At 43.0% G+C, this 23,506-nt stretch overlaps 1 protein-coding gene and 1 long non-coding RNA gene across 2 annotated transcripts in view; one reads left to right on the top strand and one right to left on the bottom strand.

The window, feature by feature from the left end:
- LOC142859176 (uncharacterized) overlaps positions 1 to 23,506 on the top strand; it is a 376,470-nt gene that overhangs the window by 94,770 nt on the left and 258,194 nt on the right. The gene's annotated exons all lie outside the window — the stretch shown is intronic.
- On the bottom strand, positions 132 to 21,914 carry LOC142859124 (cytochrome P450 2B1-like). The gene is made up of 9 exons (XM_075989465.1): positions 21,709 to 21,914; positions 16,937 to 17,099; positions 16,652 to 16,801; positions 14,603 to 14,763; positions 13,696 to 13,872; positions 13,116 to 13,257; positions 10,694 to 10,881; positions 10,380 to 10,521; positions 132 to 1,012 (listed from the first exon to the last, which is right to left on the bottom strand). Exons 1-9 carry the CDS (start codon positions 21,877 to 21,879, stop codon positions 831 to 833), a joined length of 1,476 nt encoding a protein of 491 aa, XP_075845580.1. The 5' UTR covers positions 21,880 to 21,914; the 3' UTR covers positions 132 to 830.

Genomic DNA, 23,506 nt, shown 5'->3' with positions numbered 1-23,506 from the left:
CTCGTTCATTCTCCAAACAGCCTTATACCAAAATGTAATATTCAAGAAACTTGAGACAGCTGGCTCATTGTTTTTCTTAAGTTGAGCTGTGATCTGGAGCATTCCCTTAGCCGGAGCTCATAGGCAACAACTGTGAATTACTTCCATTTTTATTTACCAAAACTCTGTATAATCTAACATTATATCAAATAGACAGCACAGTTCCGGAGGAATCATCTTCTTGATAATCTACAGATTAAATTTCCCAGTATATCAGGTTGTTTTCATGAGAGAAACACACTATGTTACAGGAAGTGGGGTCTCCCCACATCTACTCACACCAGGGAAAGCCAGATACCCGGGGGAAATTGTAGCAGCAAACATGTAAAAGCAATGTGGAATCAAAAGATATTGCAGAGTCTGTGTTCTCATAGTCTTGCGTAAAACAAGATTAACCCATCATAGAGATTTCTTCCTCGTGATCTGACCCTTTGAACTTCAATTTCCACCTGTTCCTCCTCTGACATGACCTCCGGCATTCATTAGATTGTTTCGTTGAGCACCAGAAGTCTCTACATGAAAACTGTTATTTTTGGGTGCAGTAAGGAACAGACTCAGCGTGAGATGTGGCCTTCAGAAGTCTCTCGGTTCACACATCAAGAAAGACATTGATTGATTTCTCCTATGCCATTTTCAGGGCAGAAAAACACATCTGAGAGTTTTGCAGAAGCTGTAGTAAGGTTGAAGGATGTGAGTAGTGACCTATGGCCTTGTTGGCAGCAGTTCCCACAGAGGAAGAAAGATAAGGCCATTCTCAACAGGAGTGGGGACACCTGGCCACCTCAGCCCAGTCAGCGGGGCAAGAACTGGATCTGGTATGTTGGAGCTACATTGGTCAAGCCACTCTCCTTGGGCCTGAGGTCAATGTCTTTAGGAGCCACGGGACTGGACACAGAGAAGTTTTGGAGGATGGTGGTGAAGAAAAGGAACAATTCGTTGCGGGCAATGCCTTCGCCAAGACAAATGCGCTTTCCTGTGGGCACAGAGAATGAGCCATGTGAGCCCCAGGGTAGTATATAGCTTTTGAACTGTCCTTTCCCCAAACCCAGACAACTCTCCCATTGAAATGGAGAAGAATGAATTTGATTCTTAACTTGCAATTCAAGTGAACATGGTAAGAGTTTCACAAAACTTTAAACAATTGGTGTAAGGGCCAGTGAGACTTCTTATCATGGAAGGCAGCCTGCATCAAACCTGAGGATATGCGTTCACCCCATGGACACACATGTTGCAAGGAGAGAACAAACTCCCACAGTCTGTCCTCTGTCATAAACATATACACACCCTCCATAGTGCACATATATATGAAATAATTCAATCATAGAATGCAAGACAAATTGTTGGTGAATGTCACATGGTAATTTCTAGGTTATGTTTATTATCAGAGTCCTTTGTTTCAGAATTGTAAGAACACAATAGAGTAAGAATAAATATGTATGTGTAAACATATATAATGTAAAATCTTTAATGTTCCTTTCTTTCTCAGGTGGGGAGATTGGTCCCCATCTCCTTGGCTGCCCTGAGGGTGAAGGTGTTGTTTACAAAGATTCTTAGATCAACAATTGGATGATATCAAGGGTCCTATATGAGCCAGGTATAGAGTCACATGCCTGCAAGTGCAGCACTTGGGAGATCACAGCAGGAAGATAATGGAACACATTGCAAGAGCTCTCTGTCTGTCCCCTGTCTCTGTCCCCTCTGTCTCTCATCCGCACCTCCCCTCCCATTTCTTCTTCAGCTTGAGATCAATGAACTTCAAGTCAGGACTACTGAGAGTAATTTGACTTGTAGACTCCCTAAACGGAACTGCAGGTTTCTTTTCATAATCCAAAGTCACACACAGCAGAAAATACGTATGGAGATTCAAATACAATTGTTCACACAATAGAGAATGGGCACACGATGAAGGCTCCATGGCATCCAACGGGTTCTCATGGATATAATTAGCCCTTGTTGGTTTGTCTCCTCATGCATGGAACAGCACAGAGCAAGGGAGCCAGAAATTCCAGGCAGAGGCTCTACCACCTGCCTGTACCTCAGTGATTCTTACTCTGCAACTGGCTGCCTCCGGCCTCCAGGTGGAGGAGGGATTCCCAGCAGCCCCTGTGCCCTCCAACTGCTTGTTATTTGGGACACCATTTATGTCTCTTGGCTCTAACACGTTTTGTCTCTCTGTGTCTCTGTCTTTCTCTCTCTGTTTCTCTCTCTTTACTCTTTTCTTTCTGCCAATGGCAACCTACCTGAACCTGTGTCTGTACATATCAGAACTATTTGTCTTTAGATGTCTTCCATCCATTTGTGTCTTTCTAAACTCCCTAGATAGCATCTCAGTCCCTCCCGTTTTTCTGTCTAAGGACACGTTGTCACATCCTCCTTCTGTGTCTTCCCTCCTACTTCTTGGTCTCTTTCTAGTTATGCTTTCTCCCCTTCCCTTCTCTGTCCCCTTCCTCTCTTCCTGACTTACTTCTTCACATGTGGTTCTTTAACAATCATCTTCTCTCTCATGTCCACGCTCTGATTCCTACCACACATCTCCTATTGTAGATTCCTTGTGTCTCTGTCAGTCTCTTTTTATTGGAATCTGTCTTAATCTTCATACCTCTCTATCATTGATTTGGCTCAGTCTATTTTTCACATTTTTGCCTTTCTACTCTTGGGACAGTCATATGAATAATTCAGGAGCAGGGCTGAGCCCAGGGACACTGAAGTCTCTTGGCACCTAGGGATAGACATTTCCTAGAGGAGACATAGCTCAGCAGGAGAACACTTGCCTTAAATCCCTCTGTGAGGGGATGAGGACAGACATGCTCAGCAGGAGAGCATCTCTAGAATGCACAAGGAGGAGGCTGGAGGTAATGGGCTCATTGTAAGAGAACTTGCTTACCTTGGTAACAGACAGCCCTGGGCTCCATCCCTAGCATGAGGGGTGGTGGGAGGCAACTAAAAGCTAACCAATTGTTTCTAGAGCCTATCTTTTTCCAAAAGATAAGAAACCTGAACACTAAGTTTACACCCCATAGAGTCCATTCAACTGAATTAAATTTGGCCAGAGGACACTTCTGTATGTAACAAACTAACCAAATACTGGCAACTGAACAACACACTAATTTGAGATTATATTCGTCCAGTGAAGAACCAATCTCAGTCACTCACATCAGTTGAGCTGCCACAGGCTGCCAACAACCTCAGCATGGCCAAGTAAGGCAAAAGAAGATCTGGAACCCATCAGGCTGTGTGACCATGCACAGCTCCCTCTGGTCTACAGACACTGATGGGTGCTATAAATCTGACCTTCCTCTAGTTCAGGAGCTTGTCGATCATGAATGGGTTCTTGGAAAAAATAAATGCTAGTAATTTTGATCTCTCTTAGAGTTTAACAAGCCAATGAGTATTTAATACAGACAAGTGTGCGATGACATGCCTCATCTCCCCAGTGCTCACAGATAAATCCCTCCCTAGCCGAATGTCTTACAAGCTCATGGCAGTTCATAAATGATGTCAATTGTTCTTGTTGTTGTTCCCTAAGAAAAACAATTCGCACTCTCTCTGCTAACCCACAGGCCACTCCTGCCCTGGATCCAGGTAGGCTGACTGCAGATCTTCACCCTCCCTCTGTTCCCCAAGACCCACACCCCAGTCCTCACCCCACCTCTGAAACAGAACCCTTGCTGCAGCCTTTCCTACCCACACTCCCCATCTCTTTGGATTTCCCTGATCTTCTTCATAAGACACCCCTTACTAACCCAAAGTCCACTCTGACCAGGGAAGCAGGTAGGCTGACAGAGAATCCATGCATCTCCTTCTGATTCTCCAGATCCACCCCCACTGCCCCCATCTCACCTCCAGCTCTGCAGCAGAATGCCTGTTGTGATCTCCCTTGCCTCCATGACCCCATACCCAGTGAATCACAAAGATCTTCTCCTCCAATCCTCCTTCCAGCAGCTCATCCCATTATCCCAGCCTCCAACACCAGCAGGCATTCCCTGGGAACACACCAGCTGGGCAGGACAGGGAAAGAGATTCACAGAAAATTTCCTATGAGGAATCACACAGCCATCACATCATGTTCACCTAAAACCCAGAAACCAAGAAACCAAACACCCACCCAAAAAAGACAAACCCAGAAATAGGCACACAGACCCACAATCACATCAAAACCAGATTCCTTAATGCCAGCATTAAAAACAAAATCAGTAACAGTCAGGACGTTGTGAATTCATGCAAGTCCAGCAGACCAGTCACAGTTCACCCTGCGCATCTGACATAGCTGCAGCCCATGGAAAGACCTTAACACTGCCTTCTGAAGGTGGTAGAGGGCCTTAAAGAGGAAATTTTAAATCCCTTAAAAAAATCCAGGAAAACACATAATATGTTTAAGACCTGAAAATGGAAGTGGAATCAAGAAAGAAAACCCAAATGGGGGAATTCTGGAAGCAAAAAATTTATGAATTAGAAGAGGAACTAAACAGGCTGCTTCACCAGCAAGGTGGAAGAATGATTCTCCGGCCCTGAAGATATGACAGAAGAAATAGATATATCAGTTAGAAAAAATGTTAAGTTTGAAAAACTCATGACCGAAAATAATTCTAGAAATCCGGAATACTGTGAAAAGACCACACTTAGAAACAATAGGACTAAAGAAGGAAAAGAACCCCAGCTCAAAGGACCAGAAAATATTTTCAGCAAAATCATGAAGAAAATTTTCTTAATCTGAAGGAGATGTCTATAAAGGTACAAGAATCTTATGGAACACCAAATAGATTGTACCAGAAAGAAAAGACCCATTAACACACTAATGTATAGACCAGGCAAAGATATTTAAAGTTTCAAACCAAAAAGACCAAGAAACATATAAAGGTAAACCTATTAGAATTACACCTGGCTTCTAAATGGAGACACTTAAAGCCAGATGGGCCCAGATAGAAGTGCTGCAGATTAAAAAAAAAGAAAAGGAACCAGATATCAGGCCAGAGTCCAATAAACAGCAAACCTTTTGATCACCATAGATAGAAAAATTTAAACAATATTTATCTAAAAATTTAGCCCAAATGAAAGTGCTCAAAGAAAAGCTCCAATCTGAAAGTATTGTGAACAAGAAAGCACAGGGAATAAAATAATCCCAACCACCAAAATCAAAAGTATAAAAATACAAACAAATACCACCGCCACCAATACCACCAAAACCAACAATAACAAAAATGAAATAACAGGAATCAGCAGTCATAGGCCATTGATATCTCTCAACATGAACGGTTTCAATTTCCAAAATGAAATAAGAAACACTAGCAGAATGGAAGCAAAAAGTGGATCCATCCTTCTGTGCATCCAGGAAAGCACCTTCACATCAAGGACATTACCTCAGGGTAAGGGGCTATAAAAAGACATTCCAAGCAAATGGACCTGAGGAGCAGACTGCTGTGGCTATTTTAATATCTAACAGATTAGAGTTAAATGAAATCAGAAGACACAGGGAAGCACACTACATATTCATCAGAGGAAAAATCCACCAAGAGCACATTTAAATTCTAACCATCTATGCCCCAAACACAAGAACACCCAAGTTTGCAAAAGAAAACTACTACAGCTTAAATCACACATTGACCCTCACACACTGATAGTGAGAGAATTCAACTCTCCACACTCATCAATAGACAGGTCATCCAGACAAAACTAAACAGAGAAATGCTGGAGCTAACTGATGTTATAAAAGGCTGACACAATTAGGAAGGGTCAGGACCACTGCTCTAAAACAAAAAGAAGTCACACCGAAAGGAGCATATAGCAAAAAATAATCAAACTCCAGATTGAAATCAATAAATAGAAGCAAAAAGCGCCATAAAAATAAAGAAAGAAACAAAGAATTAGTTCTTACAGAAAATCAATATGGTTGATGAACTCTTATCTAAATAAAAAGGTGGACAGAGATTGAACAAGTTAATGAAATCAGAAGCAACAGGTGAGACATAAAAGACACCAAGGAAATCAGAGAAGTTAAAGGACATACTTAAAAAAACTTGTATTTCACCAAATTGGAAAATCTAAATGAAATGGGTATTTTTTGATAGGTACTACTTACCAAAGTGAAATCAAGATCAAATAAAGAATTTAAACAGACCTATAATCCCTAGAGAAATTGAAACAGTCACTGAAATTCTCCCTATATTCAACCTCCCGCCCCCTGAAAAGAAAAAGAAAAAAAAAGCAAGCCCAGGGACAAAGAGTTTCAACACCGAATTCTATCAGACTTTCAAACAGGAGTTTCTATGAATACTCCTCAAATTATTCCACAAAATAGAAACACAAGCGATATTGTCCATTTCATTTTATGAGGCCACAGTTACCCTGATAGCCAAACCACAAAGAAAGAGAATCACAGACTAACTTGCCTTATAAAGGCAAAAAAACTCTATAAAGTACTTGAAAACCAAATCCAAGAACACAACAAAAAGTCCATCCACCATGATCAAATATGTTTCATTCCAGAGATCCAGGATGGTTCAATATATATGAACCATTATATGAAACATAATAAATATATGCAAACTTAAAGAAACCCATGTGCTCATCTCATTAGATGCAGAAAAGACTTTGACAATAACCAGTGCCTCTTCATGATAAATGTACTGGAGAGTACAGAGACACAGGGACACACCTATACATAACAAAGACAGTTTACAGCATGCCTACAGCCCACATCAACTTAAATAGAGAGGAACTCAAAGCAATTCCACTAAAATTCAGAACAAGACAATGTTGTCTAAAATCTCCACATCTATTCAGTAGAATACTTGAAGTCTTAACTAAAGTAATAATAAAACGAAAGGAGACCAAGGGGATACAAATTGAAAGGAAGAAGAAAAAGTAAACTTATTATCAGATGATATATATGATTGTGTGTGTATGTGTGTGTCTGTGTGTGTCCCCCAAAAATTTCCACTAGGTAATTCCTATAGCTGATAAACACTTTCAGAAAAATAGCTGGACACAAAATTAACTCACAAAGACCAGTAACCCTGTTACATCCAAATGAAAAACGCACTGAGAACAACTCTGGGAACCAACAACTTTGACAATAGCTTCACATAATATAAATATCCCGGGGTAACTCTAACCAAGCAAGTGAAAGGCTTGTGCAATAAAAACTTCAAGTCTTTGAAGAAAGAATTGGAGAAGACATGAGAAGATGGAAAGATCTCCTGTGCTGATGAATCAGTAGGATTAGCATAGTAAAAACAACATTCTTCCAAAGAAGCCAGAAATACACACTGGGAAAAAAGACAGCATCCTCAACAAATGGTGCTGGTCAAATCGGATGACTGCATGTAGGAGAATGCAAATAGGTCCATACTTACCTAACTACACACACTCAACTTCAGATGGATCAAAGGCCTTAACATAAAACCAGATACACTGAGCATAATAGAGAATAAAAGTGGGGAATAGATTTGAAGAACCTGTTATGACTTCCTGAACAGAACAAGAAGATCAACAAAACTGGGAACTCATGAAACTAAAAAGCTTTTGCAAGGCGAAATTCACCATCACTTGGATAAAAAGTGGCAGCTACAAAATGGGAAATATTATTATCACCTCTACATCAAATAAAGGACTAATATCCAAACTATATAATGAACTCAGGAAATTAGATATAAAAAAAGAGATAATCCAATGTAAAAATGGCATACAGATCTCAACAGAGAATTCTCAATAGAGCAAACTCATATAGCTGAGAAACATTTAAAGAAATGTTCAGCAGCTTTAGTCATCTGGGAAATGTAAATCATAATGACTTGGGGTTTCCATCTTACACCTTCAGAATGGCTAGGATCAATAACACAAGTGACAGCTCATGCTGGAGAGGATGTGGAGTAAGGGGAACACTCCTCCATTGCGGGTGGAGTGCAAACTTATACAGCCACTGAGAAATCAGTGTGGTAGGTCTCTAGAAAATTAGAAATTCACCTCTCTCCAGACCCAGCTATAGCACTCTTGGGCATATACCCTAAGGATGCTTAATCCTACCACGTAGGCACTTGCTCAACCATGCTCAATCCTGATCTATTCATAGAAGCCAGAATTGGAAACAAACTTCATGTTCCTCAACAGAAGGATGAATAAAATGTGTTACCTTTATACAATGGACTATTATTAGGATGTTTAAGAAAAAAATACAGCATCATGAAAATTCAGGCAAAGAGATGGAACTAGAAAAGAGTTCTGAGTAAGGTAGCCCAGACCCTAAAACATAAACATGGCATGTATTCACTTATATGTGGATATTAGTCATTAAATAAATAATAACCAAGCTACAATCCATAGACCCAGAACGTTAGATACAGACAAAAGTACTAGAAGGGGAATATAAATCTCCATGGGAGGGGGAAATAGAATAGAGTTCATGGGTATACTAGGGGCATCATAAGGGACAGGAATGGGAGGTCCAAGAGGGAGGAGAGCTGGGCTTGAGGGATAGAGTGTGGGGAGAGACAGTTAGAATTGAGGGGCATTGGGTGCTGGTGTGGAAACCTAGTATAGTAGAAACTTCCTAAACTACAGAAAGGCAATTCAAATGAAGTCTCCAAATCATGAGGGAGACTTGGTCCCTCTTCTCACTAAATGAAGTTTCTATTACCAGGACTGGGCTGCATTCATGTGAGTTTCTGACCAAAGGGATCCCACGGAAGACCCCAAACAACCCAAAGGCTGTTTCCAAGACAGTAGGTTGATTCCACAAACTGACAGCAAGGCCTTATTGCTTAAGACAATTCCCACACAACTCACTGGACTGGAGACATGTAGCTGGTGTCTATATAGAACCTTCACATCCCTGATTTAGCATCTTTGCTATAGGAAGTATTCTACAGGCTACCAAAGGAGAAATGTATACACCAACCCAGCCACAAAACCTTTGATGAACCATGCTATCCTTCCTGTACGAAATATCAGGGCTCAACAGTGGCACAATGCAGTGCATTGTGGGAGTAATTATCCAATGTATGGTTTGAATATGCGGCATTGCTTGAGTGAGCAGGAACCAGGAACTAGGATAAAAAAAAGCTACTGCACAAAAAGAAAAATTAAAGTAACAACAAAAAGATCCCTGAAGATATTCTGCTACACAGATCAGAGCCCTCCTTATTCATCCATCACCAGAGAAGCTTCCTCCTGCAGAGCTGGAAACAAATTCAGAGTGACACAGCCAGACATTTCACAGAGAGAGAAATCTTGAAACACAGAGCTCTAAATGGAATGCCTTTGTCATTAGAGATTAGAGAACCCAGAGGAAGAGGAGGCAGAAAGAGGTTAAAAGTCGGAGGGGATGCCAGACACCAAGAGCACAAGGCTCTGAACCAACTGAGCAAAGCTCATATGAACTCAGACTGAAGCAGCAGGCACAGGGTCTGCTCGGGTCTGCACCAGGTCCTCTGTGCACATCTTAAAGCTTTCAGTTTATTGTGTCCATGGATTCCTGAGTGTGCGGATGAGTGAGTCTCTGCTTCTAGTGCCTTCTCTTGGACTCTACTTTTTCTGTTCATTTGCACTGTATAACATTGAAGTGATGGTTTTTGTTTTATCTTATATTTTATTTCATCATGTTTGGTTGTTATCACTTAGAAGACTGTTTCTTTTCTAATGAGAGACAGAAAAGGATGTACCCTGTTGGGTGGAAGGGTGGAGAGGAATTGGAAGGAGGAGCGGAAAGGGAAAACAGTAATCAGCATATATTGTATGAGGTAAGAGCCTACTTTTAATAAAATGGGAAATTAATAAACAAATGTCTAATAGAAAAATAAATAACTGATGGATTTGATGCAACTGGAAAACAATGAATGGATTATTTTGCTCATTGCACTTTCTAAAGTGGAGAAACTGTCCTCTGCTCTTTTGAGGACTTTACTTGGGCGTTACTGCATTGACTTTAAAGACACCCCGAACATCCTGACCTGGGAATATCTGTATCCCCATCCTCCCTATGAATCAATATGTTATTTATTGCTGGGAGCAGCGGGAGAAGCCTGGTTGTGCACTTAGCCCATTGTGTTCTCTGTGAACATCCATTGTTCTCCTCTGTCAGCCATTTAATCACTCTTTTAAAAAGGTTCCCTCTCATAGTAAAATAAGAAAACAATGAATATGCTCAGGTTTAGAGGCTTTTCAATACCACTCCAAAATCCTTCTGAGCAGGATGCACCTTTAGTTCAAGCTACCCCCCCCCCCCCGGAACAGTAGCCAGGTGGAATGGGTTCCCAGCTGGAACAGACTGGACCTAGTCCTGAATGTATCCTGGAGGATGCGCCTGCCCTCTACTGTCTCGGAAATGAAGCACAGGTGAGTCTCACCTATAGAGAAGGGCATAAAAGCTTCATTTTTCTTCAGATCCCCACTGGCATCCAGGAAGTGGTCAGGATTGAAGGCATCTGGTTGTTCAAAGTACCGTGGGTCATGGAGGGTTGCACTCAGGATGGTGTACACTTCAGTGTTCTAGGAGACATTGTGAGAGACAAAGATATTAGCATACCCTGACTCCCATCTGCAGGCAGTTAGGCCTTAGGGAACCCCAGAATGCTGGGAAACCAAAAATAGGCTGAGGGTGGTGATTGGGAGAGTGGAGAATGACCATGGCATAGAGATGTGGAATGGCAGCTGGTCTCACCTTGGGGAGCAGGTACCCTCGGAACAAAGTGTCTTTGGTGACTTTGTGCGGCACTCCAATCGGGAGAATATCTGCAAATCTCTGGATCTCGCGAATGACAGCTTCAGTGTAAGGCATTTTGTTGCGGTCATCAAGGGTTGGTGGCCGGTGTGAGCCAATCACCTGATCGATCTCCTTTTGAACTTTCTCTGCACAGAAAAGGGAGAGAGCAGACAATGCTTGCCCTGTTCATGGACAAGTGACCCTGTTTTCTGTGAGCCAATATCCTAGGAATTGTGCAGAGCCAGGAGACTCTGTTGAGAAAGACACACTGCACTTCTGGACATGCACACCTGCGCTTCTCTCAGACATCTATCTCTCCAGCCACGCTTAGAGCTGTGTTAGACCCTCTCTCCAGAGCTCCCACCACGGTCATAAAAGAAAGAAAAGAAAAACCCACAGCAAAGGGCTATTTTATCTATCAATCTTGGTGGGGGCTGGAGGGGATGATGGTAAGAATTCTCTGCATTTGAAATGCAATGTTATAATTTGTGTTCTTGCATAACAGACAGACAGACAGACACATACACACACACACACAGAGAGAGAGAGAGAGAGAGAGAGAGAGAGAGAGAGAGAGAGAGAGAGAGAGAGAGAGAGAGAGAGAGGGAGGGAGGGAGAGGGAGAGAGAGAGAGAGTTCTTTGCATGAAATTTATATTTGAAAATATCAGAGGCTGGAGAGAAAATGTCTCAGTGGTTAAGAACACTGGGTGCTCTTGAAGAGGACCTGGGTTCAATTTCCAGCACCATCATGGTAGCTTGCACTGTCTGTGACTCTGGGTCCAGTGGATTCAACACCCTCGCACAGACATATATGCGGACAAAACAATGGTGTAGGAGGGTCTTCTTTTTATGTGTTGTTTTCATTGGTTGATAAAGAAAACTGCCTCGGCCTTTTGATAGAGAAAAACTTAGATAGGCAGAGTAGACAGAACAGAATGCTGGGAGAAAGCAGGCAGAGTCAGAGAGAGCCGCCATGGAGCTAGCCACCAGGTCAGACTTGCTGAATCTTTCCCGGTAAGCTACGACCTCGTGGTGACATACAGATTATTAGAAATGGGTTGAATCAAGATGTGAGAGTTAGCCAATAAGGGGCTAGAACTAATGGCCAGGCAGTGTTTAAATGAATACAATTTGTGTGTTGTTATTTTAGGATATAAGCTAGCCAGGCGGCTGGGAGCCGGAGAGTGGGAAGTGGTCCGCTGCTCTTTTTACAACAAAACAGCAATGAGCATTAGTTTAAAAAAATTAAAAATACAGGCTAACAATCTGAGGCTATATCCTCAGGAATAAAAAGGAAGTGAATTAATCTATGTATAAAAATACAGAATATGAACACATTTGTGAGTATATTGACCAATGAAAGGGCTCAGTCAGCAAATGCATTGATTTCCATCCTGACAGCCTGGCTTTGACATCAGAACCCATGAGAATGTACAGGAGAGACTCAACTGCACAAAGTTGTCCTCCCACCTCCTCATCCGAGCAGCAGCAGACACACTCACAACAACATCACATCGATTTCAAATTCTTAGAATGTGAGGTGGAAGTCAGCCAAGCAATGGATGAGTTGGGTACTAAAGGAAAGATTGCTGAGTGAGTGAAATGAGCAAAGCAAAACTGGATGTACACATTCCACTTCTCATTCATTGTATTAATCAGTTAACAAGTCAATAAATGGTGCAAACACAAATAGATCAATGAATACAACCAAGCAAGGGTTGGATTGACACATGAAGGGTGAATTCAAGGCCAGTGGGAAAGAATAAGGATTGAGAAGCTTTGTATATGAATGAACCAACGAATCAATGACAGAGAGCCTGCTCAACTAGCCGTGATAAAGAATAAAACTCACGAACTGATTCATCCAAATAAATGAATGAAATATATGTCATTGGGTCAAACAGATGAAATAATCAAGGATTAATAATCTATGAGTATAAAGATGATGGGCAGAGGATTACATGTGTGGGTGAACAGGTGTATAGATATAAAATGAGTGAAAAAACTGAATATATGGATGGTTAAATAATGGTTGGAGCATGAATAGAATGGGTAAATAGATGAACAGGTGAATGGACAGAAAGATGAGTATCAGATGGATGCAAAGACAGAAGGAAAGAAAGAGAGAAGCAAGGAAGGAAGGAAGAGGAGAAAGAAAGGATAGACAGATGAATCAACCTTCATGTTTTAGCAGAAAACAATGGAAATGGACCAGCTGAGTGTTCATTCACACACCACGCACAGCACTGCCTTAGGTTAGAAGTTGACCAAAGCCTTCAGAGCTCCAGATGTAAGAGGCTCATGTCTCTCTCATCCTCACAAACCTCTGCAGAAAAAAAGGAAGCTAGAAGATTCCCCAACTGGCTGCTTATTGCTCACCTGCTACATGGGGGTATTTGAGCAGGAGCAGGAAGCCAAAGCGGAGCGTGGTGCTGCTGGTCTCGGTGCCAGCAAAGAAGAGAGACAGCACGGAGATCATGAGGTTCTGGTGATGGAACTCTGTGTGTTGGTTGGACTTCTCCTGGTTCCAGATGGGAGAGAGAAGGGAGGGTCAAGGGTGACAGGAGTCTTGCAGGGAGATGCACACACATCCTGGGAACTGTCCTTCTGTCTCACTATCTGGACCACATGGCATTTTCCAGTCCTCGGCAATGTCACTTGGCTTCTGCTCTGCCTTCTCTCTCTACTGTGCTCTCTTGTAGTTTACCACGGTTTGTCTCCCAGGTTCTTTCTTTCTCTGAGGCCTTTCCTGCCTTTTGTCCCTCACTCTGTGTTTCTTCCCCACCCTTCTTTCTCCATATCACATTTTCTCCTCCTTTTATTTTCATCATTTTCCAGACACTTCTGCATCTCTTCTACTCCATTTCCTGTCTCTCCTCTCCATTCTCTTCCCCCTTTCCTCCGCTCACATCCTCAGCCTTCACTCTCAGCCATCCCCTCTCATTCACACAGGACTTACTTTCTCCATGCGTATAAGGTAGGTATCGATGAAGTCTCTTGGATTGTTGGGGTCCAAGGTTTCCCGGTGCTTCTCCACGCTGTGGCCAATGTAGTCAAGAATTTCCTGCATTATTTTGTAGATTTGTCTGTGGGTACCAGGAAAGAACTTCAGGAAACCTGAATAGAGCTCAAACACCTGCAAAAAAATGGACGGAGGAGGTCAGCTGGAAGTAGTAGGTCTCAGGAAGTGAGCAGTGCTCCTAGTTTCACAGATGCCATGAAGGAAAATACACACACACAACCATAGTCACCCCCAAACACCTCTCTCATACATGCACACCATACATACACATGCCTTGAACTGTATCTTCAAATCAGTCTCTAGCCTTCATTTTACATTCTCTGTATCTCCCTTTCCTCTCCTCTGTTCGCTCTCTCAATATCCCTTTCTGTTTTGTCTTACTTTGTTTTAATTTATGTCTTACTGTATTTTGAACACATTAATGCCAGACAGGCTTTAAATTCAACATGTAGCCTAGGATCAGCCCGAATTTCTGATAGCCCAGTCTCCAACACCAAAATGCTGTTATTTCATGTGATGTACACCACCAAGTCCTGGGGACGAACCCAAAGGCTAATGCATGAAATAGTGTGTTCCTTGTCCTCTAAGGTAGAGCTGCATCCCCCACGTCATCATTTTCCCATGTCTGGATGGCTCTGTATTTCTGCATTCAGGTCTCTCCACTGTGCTCAACATCCCTCTCTCCCTCTGTTCCTCCTTCATTCCATCCCTCCAGGTCATATGCTCCTTGCTTTTCCATGTTGTCTCTATCCTTCTTCCAGCCATAAGACACTCCCTTCTTCACTCACAAAGCAGCCTTTTTTTCCCCTCTGCCTTGGATTCTCTTTTCTTCTTGCCCACTGACCTGGCTAGAGAATGAGCTGAGGAGTGATATGGTCTGATAGATCAGGTTCAAAAGGTGCAGAAACTGGCGATCTTTGTAATCAAAGCGCTCTCCAAAGACAATGGAGCAGATGATGTTTGCTGTGATGGACTGGAAGATGAAGGTGGGGTCCAGGGGGGCTCCTGAAGGATACAGGAGAAAAGACAGGGAATACAGAATTAGGGGAGCATTTGGATTCAGCCCCATCTCTGTAAAGTCGTCCCCACCACTCACTGCTTAATGAACAGCAACACATTTGCACATAGATGCACATAAGAGCTTGGGCACTTCACTCAGAGATGCATGCATCCTTTTATTTAACTTCCCTCAGTACTGTACAGAATATGGGATGCTATTTCTATATACAGAAAGGGATGTCCCTTCACCAAGGAAACTCAGCTAATCATGGTGGAACATGGCTGTAATTAGGATTCTAGGAACAAGACATAAAGTGAGTGTAGTCAGTCTGCACCTGCTCCTCCTCCCAGGACGACATCCTCACTCTGAACTGTTAGCTAACTGCCACTGGCAGGAATGGTGCACAGAAGAGTTCAGGGATGACTGTGTCAACTACAACCCCCGAAAAGTCCATGTCTATCTGCCTGACTACCTCCATCCCTTCCCTGACATCCTCCATCCCTTCCCTGACGTCCTCCATCACTTCCCTGATGTCCTCCATCCTTTCCCTGACATCCTCCATCCCTTCCCTGACGTCCCCCATCACTTCTCTGACTTTTTCCTTCCCTTATCTGACTTCTTCCATCTCTTCTCTGACTTCCTCCATCCATTCCGCGAATTCCTCCATCACTTCTCCAACTTCCTCCACCTCTCTTTTCTCTGACTTCTGAGCTCTGTGGTGTTCTAGAAGCCATCAGCCACTGCTGCCTGTAGCCTTTGTGTGCCGTGTTCAGTCAAGCACGCTGGCAGTTGGAGGGCTGTTGTCAGTACAGCAGTCTTTGGCCGCTGTTGCCCTTCACCCTGGGGCTGTCTTGTCTGTGGTCTCTGATCCTATGAGGATACTTTCCTGGAGGTCAGAGCTTCACTCTCAGTCCCCTTTTAGCTTTGTTCTCAGCTTGTTACTTCCTCTGGGACCCTCCATCACTGACTTATTTCTCCCATCATTTTCCCCACCCTCTGTACCTTTCTTCCCTCCCCACCTCTGCACTGACCTACCAGATCTCCAGAGAAAGGTCAATAAGAAATGGCAAATACCCTGTGTAAAGAAATGGAGGTGCAAGCAACAGTCTTGTTACCAATGTGCCCTTGATACAACAAACTTAAAATAACCTCAGAGTACCTCTGATTTTTACCAAAATCAAACTCCCATGAGCCTCTGTGCTCACTGCTGCTCACCAGCCCACTCACAAGGAAGAAAACACAGTTCCCTGCTTAGCTCATGTCTGCAGGTCCTCCTGCTCCATTCCCCTCATCAACTAAAGCTCTGTGATTGACTTAGAGGAGACCGTGGAGAGGAGCAGGAACAGGTGACAATTACAACGATTAAGTCAAAATAGTCTTGAACACTTTGTGCAGTTCAAGAAGAACTTGGAAATCTCACCCTCCTGCCTCCACCTCTGCAGTGCTGGTATTACAAATATGCAGGACCATGCCCACTGTGTATGGTGCTGTAAGATCTCTACAACTCAGCCACAGCCACATCAAAGGCAGGATCTCACAATGTAGACAGGCCTATCCTTGAGCTCATGGTCATCTTCCCTCACCTTCTGAATTCTGAGAGGATGTGTGTTCACCAAAACTACCCAATTTACAAAGAAAGTTAATTCACAGATTGAATTTCTGAAGAGAAGTGACCACCATGGGCAGTACGTGTTTCTGAATTATTTTGCAACCAAAATATCTCACGTTTCTTTCCTGCCCTTGTGATTCTCTCTTTCTATCTGTGTCAGTATCTCATCCTCTCCATACTCTGTGTATGTGTCTGTCTGTCTGTCTGTCTATTTCTCTTTCTTAGGCTCTGCACTCGGGTCCCTGTGTCACCATCTTTCTTTCTGCCCATTCTCTGGGACTCACCCTGGGATTTCCGCAGCTCCTCCACCAGACATCGGGCCTCCTCCTGAATCCGCTCCTCCACACTCCGCTTGCCCATTCCTAAGTCTCTCATGGTGGCCAGAGAGAATCGCCGAAGGGTCTTCCAGCGTTCCCCATTGGAAAAGACTAAACCTAAGAACATGGTGAAGCATGGGTGGTTACAATGGAAGATTAAAGACCCTGAGTCCTTCCCCACAGCTCAGGCTCCACCTCTAACACACATCTTCCCAGACCTCATCTGCCACTTCACCCTGTCCCGTATCTCACCATATCCCTGTACAATTGATTCAATCGCAGCAATTGTCCCCCGGCCAGAGAAAGCCTCAGCTTGGTCCACCAGAGCCTCCCTTATGGCCTCTGTCCCACACAGCATGACCACGGGCCTTGGTCCCAGGTGCACTGTGAACACGTCTCCATATTTTTCTCGAAGCTGCCATGATAACAGCACCAGGGTTGTGGTTAGTCAGTGCAGACGTTGCTGTTACATTGTGAAAACACCTAGACACAGACTGGTAAGTAGGAACCCCTCCCCTGGCCACCCTTTCTCTCCTGAGGACCTAAGAGGTGAAGGGTTAATTCACAAGGTAGCCAGGGTCTGCACTGATTGGTTGGATTTTCTAATCAGTGCACCAGCACTGTAGAGAAGGGAGACAGGGCAACACTTGTTTATAATTCTGGCACAAGAGAAGTAGAGACCAGAGAATCAGTAATTATTCTTGTCTGCATATCACTTTGAAGCCAGTCTCAAACTACATTTGACTCTATCTCAAAAAAATAATCCATTCAGATATGGATGCAGTATGTATTAGTTCCATGCCCATACCTTTCAGTCTGCCCTGCTGAACCATGCTTCCTGTGGTCCAGTTGCAGCCTGTCCAATGCCTCCTGACAACATTCAGAGAGAATGGCCCTGACCCATCTACTGGGTTACATGGGAAGGAAAGTGATAGTCACCTAGTAGTGGTCCTGAATGTGAGTCATGACTGCAGTATGGACAGTTGGGAAAATGCCTGGCAATGCAACTATCAGGGCATCTACAGAGAATTGGTTCCAGAAACATGACAACCCTCCAGTGTCGATAGCCCTTGGGAGCATGGTGTGGTGTTGCAAATAACCTTCCCTCATTCTCCTGTAACGTTTAGTCTCTCTAGATTGCACTTCAGCTAATAGAAATGAAAGTCTATGAAAATGGCCCGTGCCCAGTGTTGTTTGGGGACAATGCTAAGATAAAGCTCTGCATTTGTTTGATGTTGATGTATTTATGTTTTAGATGGGATTAGAGCATCGAATCTTATGCAACAATAAACTAACAAGCCTCAGATCAGATCAACGGTGTAAGTGAAACTTGCCAACTTAATGCTACATGAAAGCAAGTTTTGTTTCCATCCTCTGCATCTAAATGATGTTCAAACACAGATGCAGTTGATGGTGTGTCGGGATAGTGGGAGGTAGTGAATACAAAGAGCTGAGACAGGGACCAGTCTTGATTTTCAAAATCAGTGGTAAGAAAGTGTTCATCTTTAAAATTCATGGAGGTAGGCTTCTTGAGAGGTGACCCAGTTCAACAAAATCTTTTTTTTTTGTTTGTTTGTTTATTTATTTTTCGAGACAGGGTTTCTCTGTAGCTTTGGTGCCTGTCCCGGAACTAGCTCTTGTAGACCAGGCTGGCCTCGAACTCCCAGAGATCCGCCTGCCTCTGCCTCCCGAGTGCTGGGATTAAAGGCGTGCGCCACCACTGCCCGCTTAACATCTTAAGTCAAAACTTAATAGTTGGAGCAGGAGAGGTAGCTCAGTGGCTAAGAGCACTGCTCTTGTTGCAGAAGCCCTGAGTTTTGTCCCACCTCCCATGTCAGATAGCTAAAAACTGCTTGTAATGCCAGCTTCACGGGATTTGATGACCTCTTTGGATTCTTCAGATACCAGATATGCATAAGCACCATTCACAAACAGAGTCACACAAACACAAATATGATGATGATGATAATGAAGACAGATAGATTGATAGACAAATAGATAATACATGGATATACAGATAATAGTTAGACAGATACTTAGATTGATGAATAAGTCTCTGATGCACAAATTAGTACCTTTGATGGTCCAGCTTCTATTTGTGTCTCTACCACTGGCCAAAAGAATGTCATCATTAACACTCGGTCTTTTAATAGGCACACTGATTAAAGACCATGCAACCATCTTACATCAACACAGATGCCTAGAAGAGATCTCAGCTTCTTGATCCACCAGAGAAGCTCTCAAGAAACATTCCAGAGGGCTTGTCAGCTGCACATGGGTTTGAAGATCGCAGAGCTGACACAGTCTTTAGCAGCTGTATTTGGGTCAGGCTCCTGGATCATCCACAACGCACTTGAGAGAGTCAAGCTGGTTGTGTCTGGGTTTCACCACAGGACATCACTACCACATGGCATCCAAACGCATCTGTCTGGACCAGCTGCTCTTTCCTCTTGCCTGTTCCATGTGCTATGCCTTCACGGATTCTCTGCTGCTGATTTAATCCCCAATATGGTTGTGTTGAGAAGTGTCAGAGCCCTGGGGAGCTAGAACCTAGTGAGAGGCACTGGGTCTTTGGGGCAGATCCATAGAATAGGTTAATGCTGGTCTCACAGAGACGACTGGGTTCTCAGAGAATGGATTATTATTAAACAATGCCAATATACATGGTTCTCCTCTTCTGCATGAACAGGTTTTTTCTGTCCTCTACTGTATTGTGACACATGAGAAGGGTTCTCACTAAAGGCTGGAAGAAGAGACTGTTTGATCTTAGACTGTCACAATGCACAATTTTGAGTAGGATAAGCCTTTAAATTTATTAAGAACTTAGCCTCTGGAATTTTGTGGTTGCAACAGAAAAGAGATAAAGACATGAGGAGACTTTCTCTTGCCTGCTTAGTTGAATCACTTCAGTTCTTACCATCTTTGGCTCACGCCAAACCAATTCTTTTTAATGACCTACAGATTCAATGCTGGCCTCTCCCCTGTCACATTGTGACCTCATCCACCTGGCTCCACTTTTTTCCTAGTACCAGCTACTGCTCAGGAATGGCTTCTTTTCCATACATGTCATCTTCCTAAAAAGTCTCTGTGATTTGTTCAAGTAATGTCTCTTATGTAATTCTGTCTGAACTCTCAACCAATCTTAAAATTCTTATTGATATGGGATTCTCCTCTGTATGCTGTGAATAACATTGGTTAATAAAGAAACTGTCTTGAGCCCATGATAGGATAGAGCAGAACTAGGCAGGGAAAACTAAACTGAATGCTGAAATGAAGAAAGCAGATTTAGGGAGAAGCCATGGAGCCTCTGGAGACATACGCTGGGAACTTTAGCTGGGAAGCCACAGCCTCGTGGCAACACATAGATTACTAGAAATGGGTTAAAGTAAGATGGAAGAGTTAGCCACTAAGAAATTAGAGCTAATGGGCTTAACATTAACTAAATTAATACAGTTTCTGTGTGATTATTTCAGGGCTGAGCAGCCAGGAACCAACAAGCAGCTTCCTCCCACATCTTATTGTTTTACTTGTATCCATTATAACCCAGATGAGCAGGTAACTTGACTAATTAAATTTTATGAGTTTGTTCTACATCTTAAACAGACCCTTATCTCCTGACAGTCATGGAAGTCAGATCAGCTTCCAGATTGCCACATACATTGGATACTGGATTCGAACAGTTCTTTGAAGGAGTTCTGTAGAGGAGAGCAATTCCCTTCCCAGAGCACATTGCCAATGCTTGGGAACCTTGTTTGCAGGACATGATGACTGTCCCTACAGGAAAAAGATGCAGCATGTCATACTATCATGAGCGGATGTCACCAACCCTCACTGTGAGTTCTGGACAGTTAAGGATGCAGGTGGAAGTACCACTTCAGTGATGTAGCTGCTCATAAGTTGCTCACCTTCCAGTCAATTGCCCCCACATCCATACTCACACAGGCAACCATAGTTACTTCTAAGTAGGAAGGGCCTTCAGAAACAGAGAAGAGGAAAAAGAGAAATGTAGGACTTAGATTTTTAAATAATGAAAATAAATCCCACCACTCAGAAGGCATAGGCAGGTGGATCTTGATGAGTTTGAGTCTTTCTATAGAGTGAGTGACAGGACAGCCAGGACTGTTTCACAGAGAAAGCACATCTCCACAAAAAAAGAAAGAAAAATAACAACAGCAAAGCAATCCAACCAAATAAACAAGCAACCAAAAAATAAAATATAAATATGATGTTAACTTGACTTTTCCAACAGGTGGGAAGCACATTTTTAAAACACTTGTGGCCAGGTATATCACACATCTTTAAATCCAGCATGTGAGATATTAACTCAGAAGGATCATTACCTGATAAAAGAGGGTGATCTTGTCTCAAAAAATAAAAGACAAATGAATACACCATTGGTCCAGGTGGGTGTTATATTAAAAACCAAGGGGTATCAGGAGTTGGGATTGCTGTAGCTAAAGCAGATCTCTAAATGGTAAGTAGAGCCAAAGATGCTAAGTGATTATGAATAAACAAGTAGAAATTGAACATGAAATCTTGCTTGTGAAGACTGGTAAAGATGCTACCATGGTTGGTTCCTTGGATGGTCCTTGTGTTTATAACTGATAAGCACTCCCTACCTACTCCACCTCCTGACCTGCCTCTCCTCCCCATTGTTTCTGAATGTAGCAGGCTAATCCCTTGTGTTGGCAGAAGAAAACCTTATCTGTGGATGCCTGTGACATTTTTCTTTCTCTTTTTTAACAAAGGAACATCAGATAGGAAAACTGTGAGCCCTTGGTGCAGGCCATGACACCCCAACACCTTTCACACTCCAAGCACAGTGTCTCACACTGTCCAACAGTGAGGACACACCTGTCAACCTGAGCACCATCCACCACCAACCAGCACCTCACCTTTCACTCAGCAGCCTTCCCACCTGACCCTACTGCCTGGAAGGAGTTCCTTCTTTACCCCAAATGAGTGATCTTCAGGAGCAAACATGGGGCTAATCCCATACGGCACAGGCTGTGGGCATGTCTTACCTGAATAAAGGAGTTGAGGAGGCCTCTTCTGTCCATCTGAATGAGGTTTCCCAAGAGGGGTAGGGGACGAGGTCCTGGTGGAAGGTGGCCACGGGCCTTTGGGTGGCCCCTGACCATGAGTAGTAAGAAGCCCACAAAGAGAGCGAGGAGGAGCAGGACACTGGGCTCCATAGTCCTGGTCTGAGCACCGTCCACTTCACTGCACACTCCAGCTGGACTTTTATGCTGAACCTGGATCTGACCCAGTTGAGCAACTTCAGTTGTTCCCACCTCCTGTCTCCTCACTGTCCAGGGGTACAAGTACCATACTTCCTGATTGGGCTGTTGGTGACCTGCTAACTCCCTATCTTCTTACCTTTACCCTACATGTTGGCAAGAATACCCTGATTGAGATACACAGGACAAAAGGTCATAGGGAGTAATGAGTCTCAGTTTCTGAGGGTGAGTGTACATATGCCAGCTCACTTCTGTCTGTTTATTTTCTTGGACATGGACCTGTGCATGTTTACTGTGATATATCTATATCTATATATTCATTTCTAATATGAAAATGGAGTTCTATGTTTCTGTGTTAGAGTCTAGGAGTGCTTTCTAATCTACCCTTGCATATATGGGGGTGTCTTTGCATGTATAATCTTAAATTGTGGAGGCCTATCTGTATGTTCTTAGATTCATATGTAAATGTGTTCACATTTAAGTAAGAGAAGAGTGTTGCATGATCCTGTGTGTGTCTCTCTGTGTTGGCACAGTCCCTGGCCCAAGTCTCTGAGGAACTTCAGATGAGATTTCTTGAGAGTCCCCATGGTATCTCTGGCTGGTGATCTCCAAACCTGAGAAAATAGAAGGAGAAGAGAAAGGAGTGGGGAGATTGGGATCCAGCAGGAGAGAGCCTGACACCTGGCAGAGGAGCTTCTGGAACCTCTGGGTATCTTTGATGGGTAGCTTTATTGTCAACTTGATACAAGCTCGGGTCATTTGAGAGGAAGGAACTTCAGTGAAGAAAATGAGCCCATAAAATCACCCTGTGGTCAATCCTGTAAGGCATTATTTTTAGTTTTGTAAATGGAGACTGTTCATTCATTTCCTGCCCACACAGACTGGAACAAACACACAGAAACAATATTAACTACAGCACTGTTGGGCCAATACCTTATACATATTCCTAGCTAGTTCTTACATCTTAAATTAAACCATCTCTATTAATCTGTGTATTACCATGATGCTGTGTCCTACTGGTAAGGTTCTGGCATCTTTTGACTTTGGCAGCTACATGGCATCTCCCTGAGTCTGCCTTCTTTCTCCTTGCATTCAGTTCATTTCCTCTGCCTAGCTCTATTCTTCCATGCCATAGGACAAAACAGCTTCTTTATTAATAAAACATATTCACATTATACAGAGGAGAATCCCACATCATTAACTTTTTCTGTCTAAATACAAAGGAAGGTTTTTAACTTTAACATAATAAAATTACACATAACAAAACATGTATCAAGAAAGAATCACACCTACAACGTTTAGTCTATTTGTAACTCAAAGTTTCATATCTAATTTATCTTTTATCATAACTAAGAAAAACTATTACTATCTGCCTTCAACTCCTTCAAAGTTCCCAGAAGGATATAATATTGTCTAAGTAATCATAAAATGCATTGTAAGCAACTTCTAAAACTCTAGAATTGACAGAGACATCTTTCTACCTGGGCAGTCATCCAAAGTTCTTCTGCAAGATTTGGGTATCCATCTTTAGCCTACAGGCCCATAATATTGGTAGCCTTTTCCATGAAGCAGAAAATTTGAA

The sequence above is a fragment of the Microtus pennsylvanicus genome, chromosome 1 (assembly GCF_037038515.1).
Source record: "Microtus pennsylvanicus isolate mMicPen1 chromosome 1, mMicPen1.hap1, whole genome shotgun sequence".
Classification (NCBI taxonomy): Eukaryota; Metazoa; Chordata; class Mammalia; order Rodentia; family Cricetidae; genus Microtus; species Microtus pennsylvanicus.
This window is presented reverse-complemented; position numbering and strand designations above follow the sequence as displayed.

Coding starts and splice junctions, on each gene's coding strand:
- LOC142859124 (XM_075989465.1), bottom strand. CDS start 21,879: ATGGAGCCCAGTGTCCTGCTCCTCCTCGCTCTCTTTGTGGGCTTCTTA. Junction 10,522..10,693: donor GAGGGTACCTGCTCCCCAAG/GTGAGACCAGCT, acceptor AATGTCTCCTAG/AACACTGAAGTGTACACCAT. Junction 1,013..10,379: donor TTTTATGCCCTTCTCTATAG/GTGAGACTCACC, acceptor CTGTGCCCACAG/GAAAGCGCATTTGTCTTGGC.